General features: G+C 42.5%; 1 protein-coding gene across 3 annotated transcripts in view; it reads right to left on the bottom strand.

Annotated features, from left to right (window-relative positions):
* rars2 (arginyl-tRNA synthetase 2, mitochondrial) overlaps positions 1–21913 on the bottom strand; it is an 80620-nt gene that overhangs the window by 40625 nt on the left and 18082 nt on the right. The window contains exons 3-10 of one of the 3 annotated variants that reach the window (XM_067984904.1): positions 16895–16997; positions 12965–13048; positions 12655–12752; positions 11427–11482; positions 9201–9284; positions 8394–8470; positions 5723–5881; positions 3906–4091 (exon numbers count right to left, since the gene is read on the bottom strand). In XM_067984904.1, the coding sequence (XP_067841005.1) occupies positions 3906–4091; positions 5723–5881; positions 8394–8470; positions 9201–9284; positions 11427–11482; positions 12655–12752; positions 12965–13048; positions 16895–16997 (847 nt within the window). Of the gene's footprint in view, positions 1–3905; positions 4092–5722; positions 5882–8393; positions 8471–9200; positions 9285–10002; positions 10087–11426; positions 11483–12654; positions 12753–12964; positions 13049–16894; positions 16998–21913 lie in introns of those variants that run through there. The other 2 variants (XM_067984905.1, XM_067984906.1) reach the window with 2 other exon arrangements.

The following is a 21913-nucleotide window of genomic DNA, read 5'->3' as shown; positions in this document are numbered from 1 at the left end:
ACTCACTTTTAAATGGAAGGCACTCACATCCTTCCACACAGTGCCACTTAAGCTTGTATAGCATACCCCCTAAACTGACCAGTTCTGGATTTCTACTCAGATGACACAAATGCACACACACACACAAAAAAAAACACACACACACCATGCTAACATGCACACACACACAATGCATTTTTTAAAATCAGATTGTTAGTGGTAAAATTACAGTATTAGCAATTCAATAAGGCACATTGGGGAAGATCTCCTCTATACACTAGATGCAGTAAATCCATTTATGAAGAACAGGTTCATGATTTTGCTAAACCTATCTCAGAAGCAAAAGCTTCATCCACTGTCTTTTAAACTATAGGAGATTTTTATTCCTCCTTTAATTTCTGGCTCTTTGCTTTTTTGGAGGAAAAAAAAGGAGCAAAGATGACAGTTCTAATTTAAAAGAAAACTTTCCCCCCACTTTGGATCTTCTTATGCTGGCAGAGAGGACAGGTGATCTACACCTAGGTTTTTGCAAATTAACTATCTCTCTGATGCTCATCACCTCTTTGTAAGGAAACATCTGATCTCTGCTTTGCAACTTCCACAACAGCATGGATGATATTAGGAATTCAGTCTGTGATGTATGACTTAATATTAGTCAAGCAAATCTTCACACCTTGGCCGATGCTGGGATGATGGCCAGTAACAGTTGTTACCTTCACGTATTTCCCCAGACTGAGTCCTTACATTTGGATACGATTAGAAATTAAATTTCTGTTCATCAAGTTAAATATATTACATTTTAATCCTGCTGTCTGAGCCATCGAAGAGTATTTTCTGTATCAGCTAATTTGTGGACAGAAACCCTGCCTGGTTCAAGCAGATGGTGTCTCCCCGGTGTACCATTTTTACTTTTTTAAAAATTCATTCATGGGATGTGGGCGTCGCTGGCAAGGCCGGCATTTATTGCCATTCCTAATTGCCCTCGAGAAGGTGGTGGTTAGCCGCCTTCTTGAACCGCTGCAGTCCGTAAGAACATAAGAAAAAGGAGCAGGAGTAGGCCACCTGGCCCCTCAAGCCTGCTCCGCCATTCAACAAGATCATGGCTGATCTTCTACCTCAACGCCATTTTCCTGCACTATCCCCATATCCCTTGATGCCTTTAATATCTGGAAATCTATCGATCTCTATTTTGAATGTACTCAATGACTGAGCCTCTACAGCCCACTGGGGTAGAGAATTCCAAAGATTCACCACCCTCTGAGTGAAGAAATTTCTCCTCATCTTAGTCCTAAATGGCCTACGCCTTATGCTGAGATTGTGACCTCTGATTCCAGACTCCCCAGCCAGGGGAAACATCTTCCTTGCATCTACTCTGTCAAGCCCTGTAAGAATTTTGTATGTTTCAATGAGATCACCTCTCATTCTTCTGAACTCTAGAGAATACAGGCCTAGTCTACTCAATCTCTCCTCATCCCAGGAATCAGTCTGGTGAACCTTCGTTGCACTCCCTCTATGGCAAGGATATCCTTTCTTAGGTAAGGAGACCAAAATTATACACAATACTCCAGGTGCGGTCTCACCAAGGCCCTATATAATTGCAGTAAGACATCTTTACTCCTGTATGCAAATCCTCTTGTAATAAAGGCCAACATACCATTTGCCTTCCTAATTGCTTGCTGCACCTGCATGTTAGCTTTCAGTAACTCATATACAAGTACACCCAGGTCCCTTTGAACATCAACATTTCCCAATCTCATCATTTAAAAAATACTCTGTATTTCAGTTTTTCCTATCAAAGTGGATAACTTCACATTTTCCACATTATATTCCATCTGCCATGTTCTTGCCCACTCACTTAGCCTGTCCATATCCCCTTGAAGCCTCTTTGCATCCTCCTCACAATTCACATTCCCACCTAGTTTTGTGTCATCAGCAAACTTGGAAATATTACATTTGGTCCCCTCATCCAAATCATTGATATAGATTGTGGATAGCTGGGGCCCAAGCACCGATCCCTGCGGTACCCCACTAGTCACAGTTTGCCAACCTGAAAAAGACACCTTTATTCCTACTCTCTGTTTTCTGTCTGTTAACCAATTCTCAATCCATGCCAATATATTACCCCCACTTCCGTGTGCTCTAACTTTGTTCACCAACCTCCTGTGTGGGACCTTATCGAAAGCCTTCTTAAAATCCAAATACACCACATCCATGGGTTCCCCCTTATCTATTCTACTAGTTACATCCTCAAAGAACACCAATAGGTTTGTCAAACATGATTTCCCTTTCATAAATCCATGTTGACTCTGCCAAATCCCATTATTATTTTCTAAGTATCCTGTTATCACATCCTTTATAATAGATTCTAGTATTTTCCCTATTACTGTCAGGCTAACAGGTCTGTAAGTTCCCTGTTTTCTCCCTCCTTTCTTAAATAGTGGGGTTACATTTTCTACCCTCCAATTTGCAGGAACCATTCCAGAATCTATAGCATTTTGGAAGATGACAACCAATGCATCCACTATCTCTATAGCCACCTCTTTCAAAACCCTGGGATGTAGATCATCAGGTCCTTGGGATTTATCGACTTTCAGTCCCAATAATTTCTCTAGTACTATTTTTTTTACTAATACTACGTTCTTCAGTTCCTCATTCTCGCCAGACCCTTGGTTCTCTAGTATTTCTGGGAGGTTTTTTATGTCTCCTTCCATGAAGACAGACACAAAGGGACCGATTTTAGGATGGCCGAGCAGGTGCGTTCGGGGTGGGGGGGGGCTCCTAAAACGGAGGAATCCCAGAGCGGGTCCGGAGCCCGGCTCCAACCCTCCCATTTCCGGGTTCCCCAATGACGCGTTTGGGTGTGCACGCAATTAAAGCCGGCGGGATGACAATTCAAATACTTACTTACCTAGTTAAGGTACTTGACAGGCATCATTGACTGGAGATTTTGGCAGGGGTGCAATTTTCATGGATCCTCAGCATGTTTCCCGTGCTGTGGGAAACACTCACTGTTGGAGCAGACGTGTTTCAGTCAGCAGCCAGTGGGAGATGCAAAGGATTTTTTGACAGTTGTGGGGGAATACCTCATTTATTGCAGCAGGGCACTCTGTCACTTCAGACAAAGTTTTGGCTGCAACACACCCTTTGTCTTTCCACTCAAGATTATTAATTTATACCCTAAACTCTGCTGTGCAGACACATTTACCTACTTTGCAGACCCCCCTCAAACTCACACCGTCAGATGGGGGGCTCCATTGTTGCATTCATCACTTCATCCAAGGACGAGCAACATCACCAGCATTGCTAGGCACGCCGTCCACCTCCGCCGCGTGGAGCTCCTCAACACAGTGCTGCGCCACAAGCACCTGCACAAAATAGTCGTGCAACTACACATGCACCCACTGTAGGGTGGCCCAACGGGTGGCATCAAGTGTGGGTGTTCATGGAGAACCTCATGAAAGGGGCTTATTGCACAAGCCAGTCAAGAATGGCCAAGACGTGGCAGTAGTAGTGACAATATAATATTTAATGTGAGTTGAACCAAAATCAAATATAAATAAAAAACATGACAAACCGTCAAACACCCTTGTGCATCCCATTTGTGCTCACAAAACCTTTGCCTTACACTTCCTACTACTCATACGTGATGCATCAGAGGTAGTGGCAGGTTGGGTGAGGGTGACCATGAAAGAAATGCATTAGAGGGTGAGTATTAGACAGAGCCATGAGTTTGTATGAGGATTGGGTTGAGTGGTAGTGGTGGGATGAGTACTGGGGAGGTGAGTAAGTGCAGGTAAGTTGAGGATGAAGTTTGAGTGGGTGCGAGGAGTGATGTGATCGAGTAGTGTTGGCAGTGCAGAAGGAGTTGTGGGGTGGGGGTGGTGATGTGGAAGGCGGAGTGTAGGAGAATGAGTAAGTGTACTCACTTTGGCTGACCTAGTTAGGTCATTGAAGCATTGCCTGCATTGTGTCCAGGTGCGGGAGATGTTGCTGCTGCTGGTGACCTCCTCTGCCACCTCGAGCCAGGCCTTCTTGGTGACAGAGGCAGGCCACTTCCTCCCATCTGCCGAGTAGAAGATCTCTTTCCTCCTCCTCACCCGATCCAGTAACACCTGGAGTGAGGCATCATTAAACCTGGGAGCAGCCTTTCCCCTGGGCTGCTCCATGCTGTAATTTTGGCTGTTTGCTGCAGGAGCAGCATTGGAGGACTGCCCCTTTAAATAGGGTTCCTCCGGCTGATAGTCTGTGATACGGGTGCACAGTCCGCCCACTGCGCAGGGAAACCCGGAAGCCAAGGTAAGTGGCTTCAGTTTACCCGCTATCGTGTGGGGAACGCACCGATTTGACTGGGCGGGTTACCCATGCGCCCAGTTGCCCCCCCTGCTGCCAACCCGCCTCCCTGGTAATATCAGAGCCAAAGTATGTGTTTAATTTCTCTGCCATTTCCTTATTCCCCATTATAAATTCTCCCATCTCTGTCTGTAAGGGACCCACATTTGCCTTTGCCAGTCTTTTCCTTTTTACATGTAGAAGCTTTTACAGTCCGTTTTTATGTTTTTCTCATTCTATTTTCCCTTTCTTTATCAATTTCCTGCTCCTCTTTTGCTGAATTCTAAAATGCTCCCAATCCTCAGGCTTACTGCTTTTTCTGGCCACTTTATATGCCTCTTCCTTTGATTTAATACTATCTTTAATTTTAGCCATGGTTGGATCACTTTTCCTGTTGCGTTTTTGTGCCATAAAAGGAATATATATTTGTTGCAAATTATGTATTAATTCTTTAAATGCTAGCCATTGCCTGTCTACCATCATACCTTTTAATGTCGTTCCCTAATCAAACACAGCCAACTTGCGCCGCATACCGAAAAAATTACCAAAAACACTCATCTGGATATAGGGTAGCAGTGATGGCGTCAATTTAGAATTAAATTTAAATGCTATAAAATCTGATTTTGTGCAGAATTAACTGGATAAAAGGATATTACAGTGCAGTTAATAAAACGGAATTCTAAAGTAAGAAACCTACATTGATCAAAGAGTAAAGTTAAAAAGCGTACATCTGTAAGTACTTCCTGTTGTCACTTTTTGTCATACTTTTGTCAACTTTTTCTAATTCCTGTGTTCACATCTATAATGGAAACTGTCTAAGTAAATTTGTACACCTCTCGGCAGTAGTAGCACTGTATTACCTTTCTGATTCTCCCAGCTCCTTAGCCTGTACTGCAGAGAAACTCCTGCGTTCCAACCAAATCTACTTCTGTGCTTCCCAAATTGCTGTCGGTTTCGCTATTTAACTATAAATAATATCAAAGTATTATATAATAATGACAGAATGTATGACTTTAAAATGGGCACTTTTTGTATTTGCATACTCTGGTCCAATTATTTCCCACACTCTAAGCCCACTTCACCTTAAGACTACACTTGGTGTAATGCCATATGCAAGGGCATGAGACAACAACTAATATCAATAAGTAGTGTTATGTAGAAACCCCAGATTAGATCATCTACAAGACAATTTATCGATCAAGGCTATATTTGGAGCCTACTTGCAATGCTGTGAAGTTTCTTTAACAGATGCATTAGCAAACTGACTATACAGTCTAACCTCTGTTCATCATGCTTGGGGGGGGGGGGGGGGGGGGGGGGAAGGGGAGGGAGAGGGAAACGATACCTGGGTACTGTAGAACAACTGTTTTATGTATCAGAGTAGCTGGAACAACCGCGACCCATTATTTCACACCTGATAAATTCTTCCATATTCTTCGATGCTTATGGTCCTAAACTGTTCCCACAATGCCATGGTCTGTTTGTCCCCTCCCTCCAGTTTCCTGAAGAATACTTGTGCTGCTTTCTGAATGTCTTCACTGTTCTCTGCCATTTTGTTCACTTCAACATAAACCTGCAATTCAAATACAAAACTATTTAGTGCCGATGAACTGATTGAATAGTAGTTTTTTTTGTTCAATGTTTAAAGCCTATTGCCATTAACCATCTATCAGAGCTTTGTATTTATCTTTCAGAATTTCTCTCCACTGGAGAAATAGTTTGTTTGCTACTCCATCGTACATAGCCATTTTTATGTACCTCAAAATCTATCTGCTTGACACTAAGGATGAGATTTTCAAATTCTGCACTCCCCAGTCAGTAATTTTCCATCCATTAAAACAAAGGGGGGCAAAATATTGTGTGCTGGGGGGGTGGTCATAGAAATATAAAAATTGCAATTGGAACTGTTTACTTACCAAGTAATTATCATCTTCGCTCTACGCCACAAACTCCATATCTTTGCCACCAAATCCATTCCCCCCCCCCCCAGGCTACTGTTTCAGGTTAAACCAGATTGTTCTGTCACCTCGGCATCTTATTTGACCCTGAGTTGAGCTTCCAACTCCATATCCTCTCCATCACAAGGACCGCCTACTTCTACCTCAGTAACATTGCCCGTCTCCGCCCATCTGCTGCTGAAATCCTCAGCCAGGTCTTTGTTACCTGCAGACTCAAATATTCCAATGCTTTCTTGGCCAGCCTCCCATCCTCCATCCTCCACCCTCCATAAACTGCAGCTCATCTAAAACTCCGCTGCCCGTATCCTATGCCGCACCAAATCCCACTAATCCATCATCCCTGTGCTTGCTGACCTACATTGGCTCCCGATCACCCAATGCCTCAAACTTAAAATTCTTATCCTGGTGTTCAAATCCCCTCATGATCTCACCCCTCCCTATTTCTGTAACCTCCTCCAGACCTACAAGCCAACGAGAAATCTGCATTTCTCCAACTCTGGCCTCTGCCCCAATCCCTTTGCCGCACCAGTGGTGGCCGTGCTTTCAGCCGTCTAGGCCTTAAGCTTTGGAATTCACTCCCTAAACCACTTTGTCTTTCCACCTCCCTCTCCTCCTTTAAGACACTCCTTCTAACCCATCTCTTTGACCAAGCTTTTAGTCACCCCTCCTAATATTTCCTTCTCTGGCTCAGTGTTGATTTTTGTCAGATTATGCTTCTGTGATGAGCCTTGGGACATTTTTCTACGTTAAAGGCACTATATATATGCAAGTTTTTGTTGCAATCTGAACTTTCACTTCAGTGGAGAAAATCTTAGTTTCAATTAGATAACCAGCTTAAGCTATATCAGAAATATTCTGATGAAGTACATGACTGTAAAGATAGGGTTGCCAAAGACTTCCTTCACACAAATAAAGCTTTAGTATCAAGCCCTGGCTAAATGCTTCTTCCAAAACTATTTTAAACCTCTTTGACCTACAATAGTATTTTTCTGGAACATTTAAGTCGAAGATTGGACAGCACAGTGAACTCCTTTTCAGAAGGCCTTGCTTTTAATCTCAGCTTCAACCCATAGACATCTAAAGTAGGTTTTACTACCAATGAATGTTTCTCAACTTCATTGCCAGAGTGCTCACTCTCAAGGGCAGGGGAAGGGAGGGAAAAAAAAAGTGTAAAAAAAGCCTATCCTACCCAACATATCATTTTTGGCACATATGAAGTAATACTGACAACAAAAAAAGAAATCTATGATCTGGCTGAAACTGAAGATTTGTTATGGGGGTGGGGAAAAAGAGTTGAGTATTAAAATTAAAAACTGATCCGGGTTCAAGCTTCTACTGGTTCTCAACCCTATTTTGTTTTAGAACATTGCAAGTAGCTTAGTATATTGTGCAAACAGAGTCCCAAAATTGGTCAAAAAATACTCAAAACCATAACACCTTATTATACCACTTCCGTAGAACAGTAAATAACTTGAAAATAATGGTCCACCATGCTACATGTACTCTACAGGATCTTTAAGCTAAAAATGAAGAACACAGTTCTTAATATCCTGTATTCTGTCCCATGAGATAAAATATATCAGAATTATATACAAAATGTAACTCCAGTTTGAAACAAGCTAAAAGTAGGAAAACTGATGTTATTTTATTCATGTGTATTGTGAAGATTTCTGGTTAGTTATTCTAATTTTACAGGATATTTGTTGTTGAATGTTCAGCATTCTCTTATGTACACCCTTTCCTGTTATGTTCTTAATCAAAGATGTGCAGTACCAACATGTTGATGTGCCTCTTGATTGCAACTCTGCCTTCAGTTTTGAATGCTTTGTTTGGATGAGTTGAGCAGGTAATTGGCCTTTGTGCATCTAACCCTTTGAGTAATACAGGAACATTTCTGCATCAAAAATAAGAACTGTGACAATACTGCAATATTCTGGTTCATCTATGAATCTTATGTTCTATGCTAAGATGTTCTGCATTTTCAAAATTTAACTTTATAACATTCATTACAATGTTAAATCTAAAGATTTTCAGCATTCATAGGGTTGAAGACAACCTCTAAATTTCACTGAAAATAAAATTGCCCTCTATTAATTCTATGTTCACATTTTCATATGTTTTACTTACTTCAAAAAGATGTTGCAATGGATTCTCTTTCAGTTTTGCTTCGGAGCCAAGCAGCTGAAATCCTGCTCCTAGCAACCCTAAATCATTGACAAAGAATAAAACACCCAGAAAAGTAAAACCATTTATCTTTCTAAATTACCATAATCGTGATAAGAACATCAGAACTTAAGAAGTTGGAGCAGGAGTAGGCCATCTGGCCTCTCAAGCCTGTTCTGCCATTCAATCAGGTCATGGCTGATCTTCAACCTCAATTCCACTTTCCTGTCCGATCCCCATATCCCTTGATTCCCCTAGAGTCCAAAAATCTATCTGTCTCAGCCTTGAATATACTCAACGACTCAGCATCCACAGCCCTCCGGGGTAGTGATGCACAGCAATGCAGCAGTAAGGATACCAGCTTCGCAGAAACATCTGCAATTAGTTATATCAAAGATCACACACTCAACTTGGCTTACAGTCGGCCTGAATTTTCTGATCTATCTATTAGCTGAGATACCTACATCACAAGGAGAACTGAATGTTGTCCATAACACCTTACAGATCAGTTCCTCCTGTTACTCACCCAATGCAAGGAGCACGGCTGGCATTGGGCCTGCTCTTCCACACCTTCTAGAGGAAGAGGAGCACTTACAAGTCAATTACCATGAAAACAAGAGGAAATTGTAATGAACCAGAATCTCTACAGCCCCCTACTAATGTTGCATCAGTAGTTCAAATACATGCACAAACATCACCTCAAGAAGTTCAAATAATAGTTAATATGATGCAATACAAAAAAGTCCTCCTTTGCCCATATAAAAAACTTACCGAACTGCATGCCCCAGTCTCCAAGGTAGTTGATCCTGATCACATCATTCCCCAAAGCTTGCTTTAGGTTAGCTATGAAGTTACCTAACAAAATAGCATAGTACAAATATAGTTTATCTCTGCTACATTACGACTTTTTTCTCAAATAATACTGAAATACCTCCTTTACTGCTGTCATTTATTGAACAATTTTGATGTTTATAATCTTTGAAAACTTTGCATCCATACAGTAGAAAGTATATTTTTCAAAGGTTATTCAGACTGACAACTCGGCTCAGTGGTAGCACTCTCATCAATAAGTCAGACAGTCACGGGTTCAAGCCCTGCTCCCAAGGCTTGAGTACATAATCTAGGCTGACACTTCAGTGCAGTACTCAGGGAGATCTGAACTGTCCAAGATGCTGTCTTTCAGAAGAGACATTAAACCAAGGTGTCATCTGCCCTCTCAGCAAAAGATCCCATGGCACTAACCGAAGAAGAGCAGGGGAGTTCTCCCAATGTCCAAGCCAACATTTATCACTCAATCAACATCTATAAAACAAATAATCTGACCATTTATTTCATTGCTGTTCGCAGTTGCTGCATTTGCCTACATTGCAACACTGACTATACTTCAAAAGTACTTAATTGTCCTGAGGACATAAAAGGCAGTATATAAATGTAATTTTTTTCTTTCTAGTTACCATATTTTTGCACCATCAATACACAAAATATAATTTTTTGGGGAGATGGGTCCACTCTAAGAATACTTTGAATAATCATACATAAAACATGCTCTAATGTGATGGGCATCCAAACCTACAGAAATCTTGAACTGCCATCTGCCTGAGACTGGTTGTAACTACTGCTTGAGTAGGGTTCCTCTTTATCCTGTCATGAGGTGTCTCACTCTAATAAGTAACAGAAAAGCAGGAGGCAATGAGTTTGTTGCTGTATAGGCACCAGAATACCCAAAGATTTCCTCTCATTGGGATACAGGCTGTGTTACTATAATGACTGAACCAAGGAGGAATTCCTCAACATCCACCTGGTGGAAACGATGCTCATTCAAGTGCAAGAATGTGTAAAGTAAATTATGGCACTGTAACCCCCTGAGCCAAATTGGAGCTGGGCATGTGACTGCAGTGTAACTGCTATGGCAAGGAAAGGGGCAGCACCCCGGGATAAAATGCAGAGTTACTGTACACAGTAGCCCTAGTGCTGACAGTATATAGCAAATTGGGATTCAGAACCCTAGCTTGTCATACTTTTTCTTCTACCTGTCTGCTAGGTTATATTTATGTTGTGGAGATTTTAAAAAAGAAATTATTAGTATATTCTAGCCAAGCATTAGAGTCCTGATCAACTTATTTTACTTGAATATATAGCAAGTTAAATACTTTCTAGAAGTGATCAGATAATCCACTGTGGGGTTTAAATTTACCTTTTGTGCCAAATTTTGGAATAGAGGATTTAACTTGTATGTCAACAATTTTATTCAAAAAAGTAGCTTTGGGCCATTAATGTAATTCAGAGTCAGGTCTTAGATAATGCATTAGGTTTTCACCTTAGAATTAAGAACATAAGAAATAGGAGCAGGAGTAGGACATACGGGGCCTGCTCCGCCATTCAATAAGATCATGGCTGATCTTCGACCTCAATTCCACTTTCCCGCCCAATCCCCATATCCCTTGATTCCAAAAATCTATCTATCTCAGTCTTGAATATACTCAACAACTCAGCATCCACAGCCCTCTGGGGTACAGAATTCCAAAGATTCACAACCCTCTGAATGAAGAAATTCCTCCTCATCTCAATCTTAAATGGCTGACCCCTTATCCTGAGACTATGTTCCTAGTTCTAGACTCGCCAGCCAGGGGAAACAACCTCTCAGTATCTACCCTGTCAAGCCCCCTCAGAATCTTATATGTTTCAATAAGATCACCTCTCATTCTTCTAAATTCCAGAAAGTATAGACCCATTCTACTTAATCACTCCTCATAGGACAACCCTCTCATCCCAGGAATCAATCTAGTGAATCTTCAATGCACCACCTCCAAGGCAAGTATATCCTTCCTTATTAAGGAGACCAAAACTGTACACAGTATTCCAGGTGTGATCTCACTAAAGATCTGTACAATTGTAGCAAGACTTCCTTTCTCTTGTACTCCAACCCTCTTCAGTAGAATTATTCAATTGACACAAATTACACCATTACTGTCAGCAGAACACAGGAATTTTTTTTACCTATAATTGTTGAACGCAAGTGTCCTGCATGAAATTTTTTTGCAATATTTGGTGAACTGTGAAGAAAGGAAAAGAAAGTTACTATTGCTCAACTTTTCCTTAAAATTTGAAGACACACCCGAGCTCAATGTGATCCTCCCTTTACCCTACTCTGATCCAACCCACTTGGAGTGGCTGGAGTCATACCTAGTACAGAGGGGAAATGATTGTGGTTGTTGCAGGCCAATCAACTCAGACCCAGGACATCGCTGCAGGAGTTCCTCAGGGTAGCATCTTAGACCCAATTATCTTCCCTCCATCAGAAGGTCAGAAGTGGAGCTGTTCGCTGATGATTGCAGTGTTCAGCTCCATTCGCAATTTCTCAGACAATGAAGCAGTCCATGTCCGCATGAAGCAAGACCTGGACAACATCCAGGCTTGGACTAATAAATGGCAAGTATCATTTGTGCCACATGAGAGCCAGGCAATGACCATCTCCAACAAGAGAGTCTATCCACCTCCCCTTGAAATTTGATGGCATTACCATCACCGGGTCCCCTACCATCAGCACCCTGAGGGTCACCATTGGCCAGAAACTCAATTGGACCAGCTATATACATGCCGTGGCTACTAGAACAGGTTAGAGGCTGGGATCCTGTGGCGTGTGGCTCACCTCCTGACTCCCCAAAGTCTCTCTACCAGCTATAAGGCACAAATTATGAGTGTGATGGACTACTCTCCACTTGCCTTAATGGGTACAGCTGCAATAACACTCAAGAAGCTCGACATCATCCGTGAGAAAGCAGTCCTTGGCTCCAAGCAGGTTGGCCTACGTGTTAATTCTCCCTCTAACTTCACCTTGTAGAAATCAAGACTTACAACACCATTTTCTAACTCAACTCATTCTTTATAGAACCTCACTCACTATTGGAAGGTCTTATCTCCCTCGTACAATCTACCCGACTTTTAAAACCCGACCAGTACTTCTTACTTTATCTCATTTTCTACACTCCTTTTATGGTTGGAGGTGTCCTACATTATTGACATTGGCCCTTCACCTGAATTTCTTAATAAGAAAAATAACCTTTTATTATTCTTACCCAAAAAAACAATTCATGATGCTAATTTCAAATGCAATTTGAATGAAAGCACTTAAAAGGATCAAAAAATTAACCAATTTGAAATAAATCAACAAAATAAGCAGACTTCATCTGTAACGTATGGTCTTACTTCTTTGCCAGACATTTACCTAAATTCCACGATAACTCGCCCACAGGGGTAACCACTGAAGAGTTCACTCTCTATTCCATATTTTGAACCCTTCTTAGAAATCTCTCGCATCACAATCTGCAAAGTAAAAGGATATACAATCTAAAAAACACAAGCAAGATGGTTCAGTTCCTCAAGAAGCAGAGTGCTTCAGTCATAACCAGAATGTCAAGTATTCTGAGGGGTGCCCATTACTACATTGACTACAGTTTCCAAAAAGAAAACTCTGAAAGAAACCTAGAACTCTACTAAAAGTGAAAGCACATAGCCAAACAAGTCTATACACTCACCTCAGCAAGTAAAGATCGGTTCACTTTGAAATTAATGGTTCCTTGTCCAACAGCAATCTCAGTAACCACACCATCACAAGTCAACTAAAATACGAATTAAAAAAATTATATTAGACCTAGCCAAGACTTGAAACTTAGTTTCTTAAAGAAAATACAATAAAATAATATTTTAGTTTTATTTTTGAAGACTTGTTAAATAGTTGAAAGAAGTTCAGGGACTTCAATTATCTGGAGTCCCATGCTACCATACCCTTGTTATATTACAGCTTTCACACCAAATTTGCACCCATAGTAATATCACTTTGATTTTGCTGCACTGTCTCTACCAAGATCAATACCAAAATTTCAACACACATCACAACATCATGATATGCATGATTCTATATCTACTTACTCATGCAAGTCCAACCTGCCACACTCTCAGATATATGGCAGCGAATGGATTTGCGTATGTAGCTGAGTTGAATATCCTTTGGGTCATAACCATTATTGGAATATACGGGGCAAACTTTATGACCTGGTAAGAATGTGTGTGTTTCTAGACAACTTCCAAAGAAAGCAGGTTTGTGAGAAATTTCTTCTAGGTTTCACTTTTATCAATAAGTGATTTGATTCCAGTCATAATAGCCAATGATCCCCGATTCTTTGCTGAAAACTCTACAGAGCAGACATCATGTAGATCATGTTCTTTCACTTTGTGTCATAAGTTGCTAATCGAGTACAGTTCATTGGAATCTAAATAACGCAGAAGTCATACACCATTTCTTCTGCTCTATTCAACGCAAACCGGTATTGTCCCTTCAATGTGTGACCAATGTGCTTCCACTACAAAATCCTGGAACTCCCTACCTAACAACATTGAGGGAATACCTTCACTACATGAACTGCAGCGGTTCAAGAAGAAGGCCCAGCACCACCTTCTCAAGGGCAACTAGGGATGGGCAATAAATGCTGATCTTGCCAGTGACAACAACATCCTGAAGATTTTTTTTTAAAAACTACAGCTAGTACTGCGTTTGGCAATGTGAAGAAACTACATGCTTTAAGACATGTACACTTCCTTGTCCACGTAAGGTGGAACTACATTGGAATTTTCTAAAAAGGTATCTTTAATTTTGTTGATGGTAAACATCTCTGATTGTAATAGAAATAGTAAATATCTTATAAATGTGTTGAATTTAAATTGATAGTTTCTCTGCTTTTCCTAGTGAGAACCAAAGGTGTATTTGGATGAGCTACTTGAAGACAGTGCATCTGTTCAGCCGTCTATATTAAACTCCCACTGTGTCCTGCTGTCCGGCCCTTATAATACAACCAAGCCCACTCATAGGAACATAGAAACAGAATTAGGCCATTTAGCCCCTCGAGCATGTTCCGACATTCAGTTAGATCATGGCTGATCTGTACCTCAATTCCATTTACCTGCATTTGATCCATATTGGATTGTGGGGGTGAATTCTGCAGGGGTTCTCCTGCTCGCCACCATAACTTTGGCGGAAGAGCTTAAGTAACTCCCGAAAACGTTGTAAACGCCATTTACTCAATTTTTTCGGGGTGTCCAAGCCTCTTCCGCCAAAGTCAATAGTTATGCCCCCGCCGCAGAAGCTTCTGAACAGTATCTGTGCCACTTCACAGACACTTTTGCCGATTGCTCATTTTGTGACTAGGAGCTCGTATTGCAAATATACATGCAGTACTGAGACTACATTCTCTCTTCCTTTACCTGATGGGGCTGCTTTTAATGTTTGGATGCACTGCCCCCACTTTGTTTATTTTTGGTCAGCCAATGCACAGAACAAACAGATCGAGGAACTGCCTAGTGTCCTGTAAACCGGGTCGAGCTAAATCTGCCACTCACAATTTCAGGTTGCGTGAAATACATCAGATTGCTTGCAAGTGTTTTGAGTTCTAGTTCACATTCTGATCAACCTTGAGTATGTGGATACTGTGACCAGCAAGCCACCACATAATGTATTTTGCATTACCTTAGTTTATAGCTTAATTTGTTTTTTTTTGTTGAAATACCATTAATATCAATATTAATAGTATTCTCCCTGTGAGGGGAGGCACTTGTTGACATAGCCCTTATTTTCCTATTTCAAAACTGAACCCATTTACTGTGTAGGCTTCATGGTTTCTGGAGAAATGTGCCTTAATTATCCATATTAAAATATATTTTCCATTCTTTAGTATTATTCTTAGCCTATCCGTCTATCCACGGCTTTCTTCCCCTTGGCGACATCATTCAAAGAAACGGAGTCATGTTCCACAGAGCTCTACCATCCCTCGACCTCTTCACTGCCTCCGTACTTTCAGACTACTTGCCTGACATCCAGATGAGCTGCAATTTCCTCCAGTTAAATATTAGGAAAACTGAAGCCATCATCTTCAGCCGTACCTTGCCATGATTTCATCCCCCTCCCCGACGACTGTCTCAGACTGTTTGCAACCTCGGTGTCCTATCTGGCCCTGAGCTGAGCTTCCAACCCCATAACCTCACCATCACACCTCCGTAACATCGCCCCTGACTCAGTCCATCCATGCTGAGGTCACCTCCAGATCTGATTATTCCAATACTCTCCTGGCAGACCTCCCATCTTCCACCTTCCCTAAACTGCAGTTCATCCAAAACTCTGCTGCCTGTATCCTATCCCGCACTAAGTCCTGCTCACCCATCATCCCTGTATTCACTGACCTACAATGGCTCATGGTCCCTAAACTCCACAAAATTAAAAATTCTCATCCTCGTGTTCAAATCCCTTCATGGCATCGCCCTCCCTCTGTTTTATGTATCCCGAAATCCCTTCGCCCCACCATTGTTGACTGTGCCTTCAGCCGTCTAGGCCCTACGCTCTGGAATTCCCTCCCTAAACTCTTCATCTCCCTCTCCTCCTTTAAGGCCCTCTTTAAAACCCATATCTTTGACCAAGCTTTTCGTCGCCCCTCCTAATATCTCCTTCTTCAGCTCAGTGTCGACTTTTATCTGATTACACTTCCGTGAAGTGCCTTGGGAAGTTTTTCTACATTAAAAGGTGCTATGTAAACGCAAGTTTTTGTTGTCGTAGTAATAGTAATCCATTTACGTCCAAATCCCAAGCTCTATCATTTATAAATACTACGACAACAACTTGCGTTTATATACCTTTAACTTAGAAATATATCCATAGGCGCTTCACTGAAGTGTAATATTAAAGAATGAACGCTGAGCCAAAGAAGGAGAAATTAGGAGAGGTGACCAAAGAGGAGGGTCTTAAAGGGGAAGAGGCAGGTGAAGGGAAAGAGGGAGTGAACTCCAAAGCATGTGGCCTGAGCAGCTGAAGGCAAGGTCGCCAAAGGTGGGTGGAATAATGTGAATAGGAGGGAACATGAGCAGACTTCTATAAACTTTCATTTAGTCACTGCTGGCAAAGATTGCCTTTTCCTAACGTAATTAACGCGTCAAAAGAATTCCTCTAGATTTATGACCCAGGATTTACTGCCTTGAAAACTAGGCTGAATTATTTCCTCTGATTTATTGTTGACCTGGGGTTATTCAAACAAAAAAATAAGAGTAAGGCACAAAATACTTTATAGACTGCAGCAAAGATATACTCTGGTAAGATTCAAGGGGAGAACTTCCTGGGTCTCCACCCAGGCACACTGGATCGCCTGGTTGCATTGAGTTTTGGAAAATCATGCGAATCAGAACCCACACGTGTAAAGGATCCCGCCTGATTTTCCTTCCATTTAAATCAAAAGTGCAACCCGTGTGATTTTCTGATATTAACTGTGCCCAAGGCGCTTGGGTGCAGACCCAGGAATATCTCCCCTTCAAAGTTAAGATTACAAGATAATTCAATATTTACTTCAAGCCTGTAATAACGCCCCCCACCCCCTGCCACCGGCCACCCAGACACATGCACATAACTTGGTACCCTAAAGTAACAGTACCTGTTCAGACAGTTGCTTTGCTTGACTCTGAACAGTTGATCCAGAATTTAAACAGCCATTCGCCAGCAGAGAGCTCACCGATATCCGAAAATCTAGGGTCTGCCTGAAAAATGTTTTTAAGAGTATTAAAAACTTGCATTTATATAGCACACTCGTATAGAAGACAGTCTCAGAGCCCTTTGCACGGGAAGAGGGCGACACCGATCGGAAAGTGGGAAAGATTAAGGGGCGGACAAAACCAAACACAAGATCAAGGTCACAAATTTTTGAGATGCTTTCAAAGGGAGGCGCAAGGTAGCAAGACAAGTCACCGAGTAAGAAAGTTCCAAAGAAAGGGGTGGAGTGACGGAAAGATTGGCCTCCAACTGTGGAACAACAGGGCCAGGGGATGAGCAGAAAACCAGAACTGGATGAATGGAGGTTATAGGCTAGGACAATGTTTGGAAAAGATTAATCAAATAAGAAGGGATTTGAAAATTAAGACCATGAAGTGCATACACTGGGGGGACAGGGAACCAGTGGAGATTGGGAAGGAGAGGAGTAATAGTACAAGAGTAGACATAAATTATGGATTAACTGTTGTTTGTGAAGGGTGGTAGAGGCCTGTTGAGAAATCAATCCTAGAGCACGGAGTGCAGCGGAGCACAGTGAACACTTCAGAGTTTGGTAAACGTGGGAGTTCGGTGAAGTGGGGGAAGGAGGTGCTGCTTTGCCTTGCTTTTCCTAACTTTTTCCGCAGAGCGGCGGCGGACAAGAGCAGCAGAAGACAGAGTGGGGATAGAAGCAGCAGCAGATCTGCAACAAGAAACAGCTACTGTGCGACGTCGCAGGTGAGGCAGGAGAGTCCGAGAGGTGAGGACAGTATAAAAGGAGAGACCAAGAGCGGGAGGAGAGTCTGAGAGGTGAATGCAGTGTAAATCTAAGGCAAGTCATGGCAGCGGAGCTCGCACCCGTGATATGCTCCTCCTGCACTATGTGGGAAGTCATAGAAGTTACAACATGGAAACAGGCCCTTCGGCCCAACATGTCCATGTCGCCCAGTTTATACCACTAAGCTAGTCCCAATTGCCTGCACTTGGCCCATATCCGTCTATACCCATCTTACCCATGTAACTGTCCAAATGCTTTTTAAAAGACAAAATTGTACCCGCCTCTACTACTGCCTCTGGCAGCTCGTTCCAGACACTCACCACCCTTTGAGTGAAAAAATTGCCCCTCTGGATCCTTTTGTATCTCTCCCCTCTCACCTTAAATCTGTGCCCCCTCGTTATAGACTCCCCTACCTTTGGGAAAAGATTTTGACTATCGACCTTATCTATGCCCCTCATTATTTTATAGACTTCTATAAGATCACCCCTTATCCTCCTACTCTCCAGGGAATAAAGTCCCAGTCTGTCTAACCTCTCCCTGTAAGTCAAACCATCAAGTCCCGGTAGCATCCTAGTAAATCTTTTCTGCACTTTTTCTAGTTTAATAATATCCTTTCTATAATAGGGTGACCAGAACTGTACACAGTACTCCAAGTGTGGCCTCACCAATGCCCTGTACAACTTCAACAAGACATCCCAACTCCTGCATTCAATGTTCTGACCAATGAAACCAAGCATGCTGAATGCCTTCTTCACCACCCTATCCACCTGTGACTCCACTTTCAAGGAGCTATGAATCTGTACTCCTAGATCTCTTTGTTCTATAACTCTCCCCAACGCCCTACCATTAACGGAGTAGGTCCTGGCCCGATTCGATCTACCAAAATGCATCACCTCACATTTATCTAAATTAAACTCCATCTGCCATTCATCGGCCCACTGGCCCAATTTATCAAGATCCCGTTGCAATCCTAGATAACCTTCTTCACTGTCCACAATGCCACCAATCTTGGTGTCATCTGCAAACTTACTAACCATGCCTCCTAAATTCTCATCCAAATCATTAATATAAATAACAAATAACAGCGGACCCAGCACCGATCCCTGAGGCACACCGCTGGACACAGGCATCCAGTTTGAAAAACAACCCTCGACAACCACCCTCTGTCTTCTGTCGTCAAGCCAATTTTGTATCCAATTGGCTACCTCACCTTGGATCCCATGAGATTTAACCTTATGTAACAACCTACCATGCGGTACCTTGTCAAATGCTTTGCTGAAGTCCATGTAGACCACGTCTACTGCACAGCCCTCATCTATCTTCTTGGTTACCCCTTCAAAAAACTCAATCAAATTCGTGAGACATGATTTTCCTCTCACAAAACCATGCTGACTGTTCCTAATTAGTCCCTGCCTCTCCAAATGCCTGTAGATCCTGTCCCTCAGAATACCCTCTAACAACTTACCCACTACAGATGTCAGGCTCACTGGTCTGTAGTTCCCAGGCTTTTCCCTGCCACCCTTCTTAAACAAAGGCACAACATTTGCTACCCTCCAATCTTCAGGCACCTCACCTGTAGCGGTGGATGATTCAAATATCTCTGCTAGGGGACCCGCAATTTCCTCCCTAACCTCCCATAACGTCCTGGGATATTTTTCATCAGGACAATGGGGAAATGGCGGACTTGTTGAACAATTACTTTGCGCCAGTATTTACAGTCGAAAAAGGGGATAGCATGCCGGAAATCCCAAGAAAACTAATATTGAATCGGGGACAGGGTCACCAGGGACACTACCATTGTCCCTGGTGACCATGTGTGCAGGAAATGTGTCCAGCTGCAGCTACTGGCAAACCGCATTTCGGAGCTGGAGCTGCGGGTGGACTCACTGTGGAGCATCCGCGATGCTGAGACTATCGTGGATAGCACGTTCAGTGAAGTGGTCACACCGCAGGTAAAGATTACGCAGGCAGAAAGGAAATGGGTGACCGCCAGGCAGAGTAAAAGACCAGGCAGGTAGAGCAGGAGTCCCCTGGGGCCATCTCCCTCTCAAACAGATATTCTGCTTTGGATACTGTTGGGGGAGATGGCTTATCAGGGGAAAGCAGCAAAAGCCAAGTTCGTGGCACCATGGGTGGCTCAGCTGCACAGGAGGGGAGGAAGAAGAGTGGCGGGGCTATAGTGATAGGGGATTCAATTGTAAGGGGAACAGATAGGCGTTTCTGCGGCCGCAAAAGTGACTCCAGGATGGTATGTTGCCTCCCTGTGCTAGGGTCAAGGATGTCACGGAACGACTGCAGGGCATTCTGGAGGGGGAGGGTGAACAGCCAGTAGTCGTGGTCCATATCGGTACCAATGACATAGGTTAACAAAAAAGGGATGAGGTCCTGCAAGGTGAATTCAAGGAGTTAGGAGATTAAAAAGCAGGACCTCAAAGGTAGTGATCTCAGGATTACTACCAGTGCCACGTGCTAGCGAGTATAGGAGCAGGCGAATAGACAGGATGAATGCGTGGCTGCAGAGATGGTGTAGGAGGGAGGGATTTAGATTCCTGGGACATTGGGACCGGCTCTGGGGAAGGTGGGACCTGTACAAGCGAGACAGGTTACACCCGAGCAGGACCGGGACCAATGTCCTCGCGGGGGTGTTTGCTAGTGCTGTTGGGGAAGGTTTAAACTAGAGTGGCAGGGGGATGGGAACCTGAGCGCGGAGTCAGAAGGCAGTAAAGTTGAGAGCAGCAAGAGAGGGGAAGACCCAGGGGAAATTTACAATACAAATAGTACAAACAGTTGTTCAAGAACAAGTGAAAGGGAAAAGCGTAGGGCAGCAGAAAGAAAGTGTACTTTAGACACTACAGATAAAGTGTAAATTAGAAGGCGTAAGGCGATTATCCCAGCATTAAAGCTGAAGGTCAGGCTAGGGTGTGTGGCCCAACTAAGAGTTCTATATACAAATGCACGGAGAATAAAAAATAAATTAAATGAACTACAGGTTCAAATTCAAATTGGAGGGTATGACATGATAGCTATTACTGAGACATGGCTGCAGGATGGTCAGGATTGGGAACTAAATATACCGGGTTATAAGGTCGACAGGAGAGATAGGGAAAATGGAAGAGGGGGAGGAGTAGCCTTAGTGATTAGAGATGAAATCAATTCAATGATAAAGGAGGATATAACGAGAGGTAAGCAGCCAACAGAGACTTTATGGGTTGAACTGAGAAATAGGAAAGGATCCAAGACTATAGTGGGAGTTGTATATAGGACCCCTGGCAGCAGCTCTGAAGTGTTAGATTGTTTAAATGCAGAGATTAGACAAGTATGTAACAATGGCATAGTGGTCTTAATGGGGAACTTTAACCTTCACATAGATTGGGGAAAGCAGACTAGCAACTGTCAGAAAGGTAGTGAATTTCTTGAGTGTGTCTGGGATAGTTTTCTACAGCAGTATGTCCTGGAGGCAACAAGGGGGCAAGCCATACTAGATTTAGTAATGAGTAATGAACCAGATTTAGTTAACAGCTTAACTGTGCGTGAACATCTATCCAATAGTGATCATAACATGATTGAGTTCAATGTAGTGTTTGAAAGGGAGAAAAGTGAATCAGCTGCTAAGATTCTAGACTTGGGCAAGGCCGACTTCAATGGGATGAGACAGAGACCATCCACAGTAAACTGGGCAAATCTGTTAATGGGTAAAACGACTGATGATCAGTGGGAAATGTTTAAAGAAACATTTAATGTGATACAGAATCGGTTTATACCCCTGAGGGGCAAGAACTCCATTTGCCAAAAAAAACAGCCATGGACAACTAAAGAGGTAAGGGACAGTATAAGACATAAGGAAAGGGCATACAAAAAGGCAAAAAATGCCACAGATCCTGACGAATGGGAAAGATACAAAGATCGACAAAGGGTCACAAAACAGATAATAAGGGCTACAAAAAGAGAGTATGAAAAGAAACTTGCAAGGGATATCAAAACCAATACAAAGAACTTTTATAGTTATATTAGGAAAAAGAGGGTGGTCAGGAGCAGTGTTGGCCCCTTAAAAACTGAAAGTGGGGATATTGTCATTGACAATGGGGAAATGGCGGACTTGTTGAACAATTACTTTGCGCCAGTATTTACAGTCGAAAAAGGGGATAGCAT

The sequence above is a fragment of the Heptranchias perlo genome, chromosome 5 (assembly GCF_035084215.1).
Source record: "Heptranchias perlo isolate sHepPer1 chromosome 5, sHepPer1.hap1, whole genome shotgun sequence".
Lineage (NCBI taxonomy): Eukaryota > Metazoa > Chordata > Chondrichthyes > Hexanchiformes > Hexanchidae > Heptranchias > Heptranchias perlo.
The sequence above is the reverse complement of the archived record's forward strand: the minus strand, read 5'-3'. Positions and strand labels throughout refer to the sequence as shown.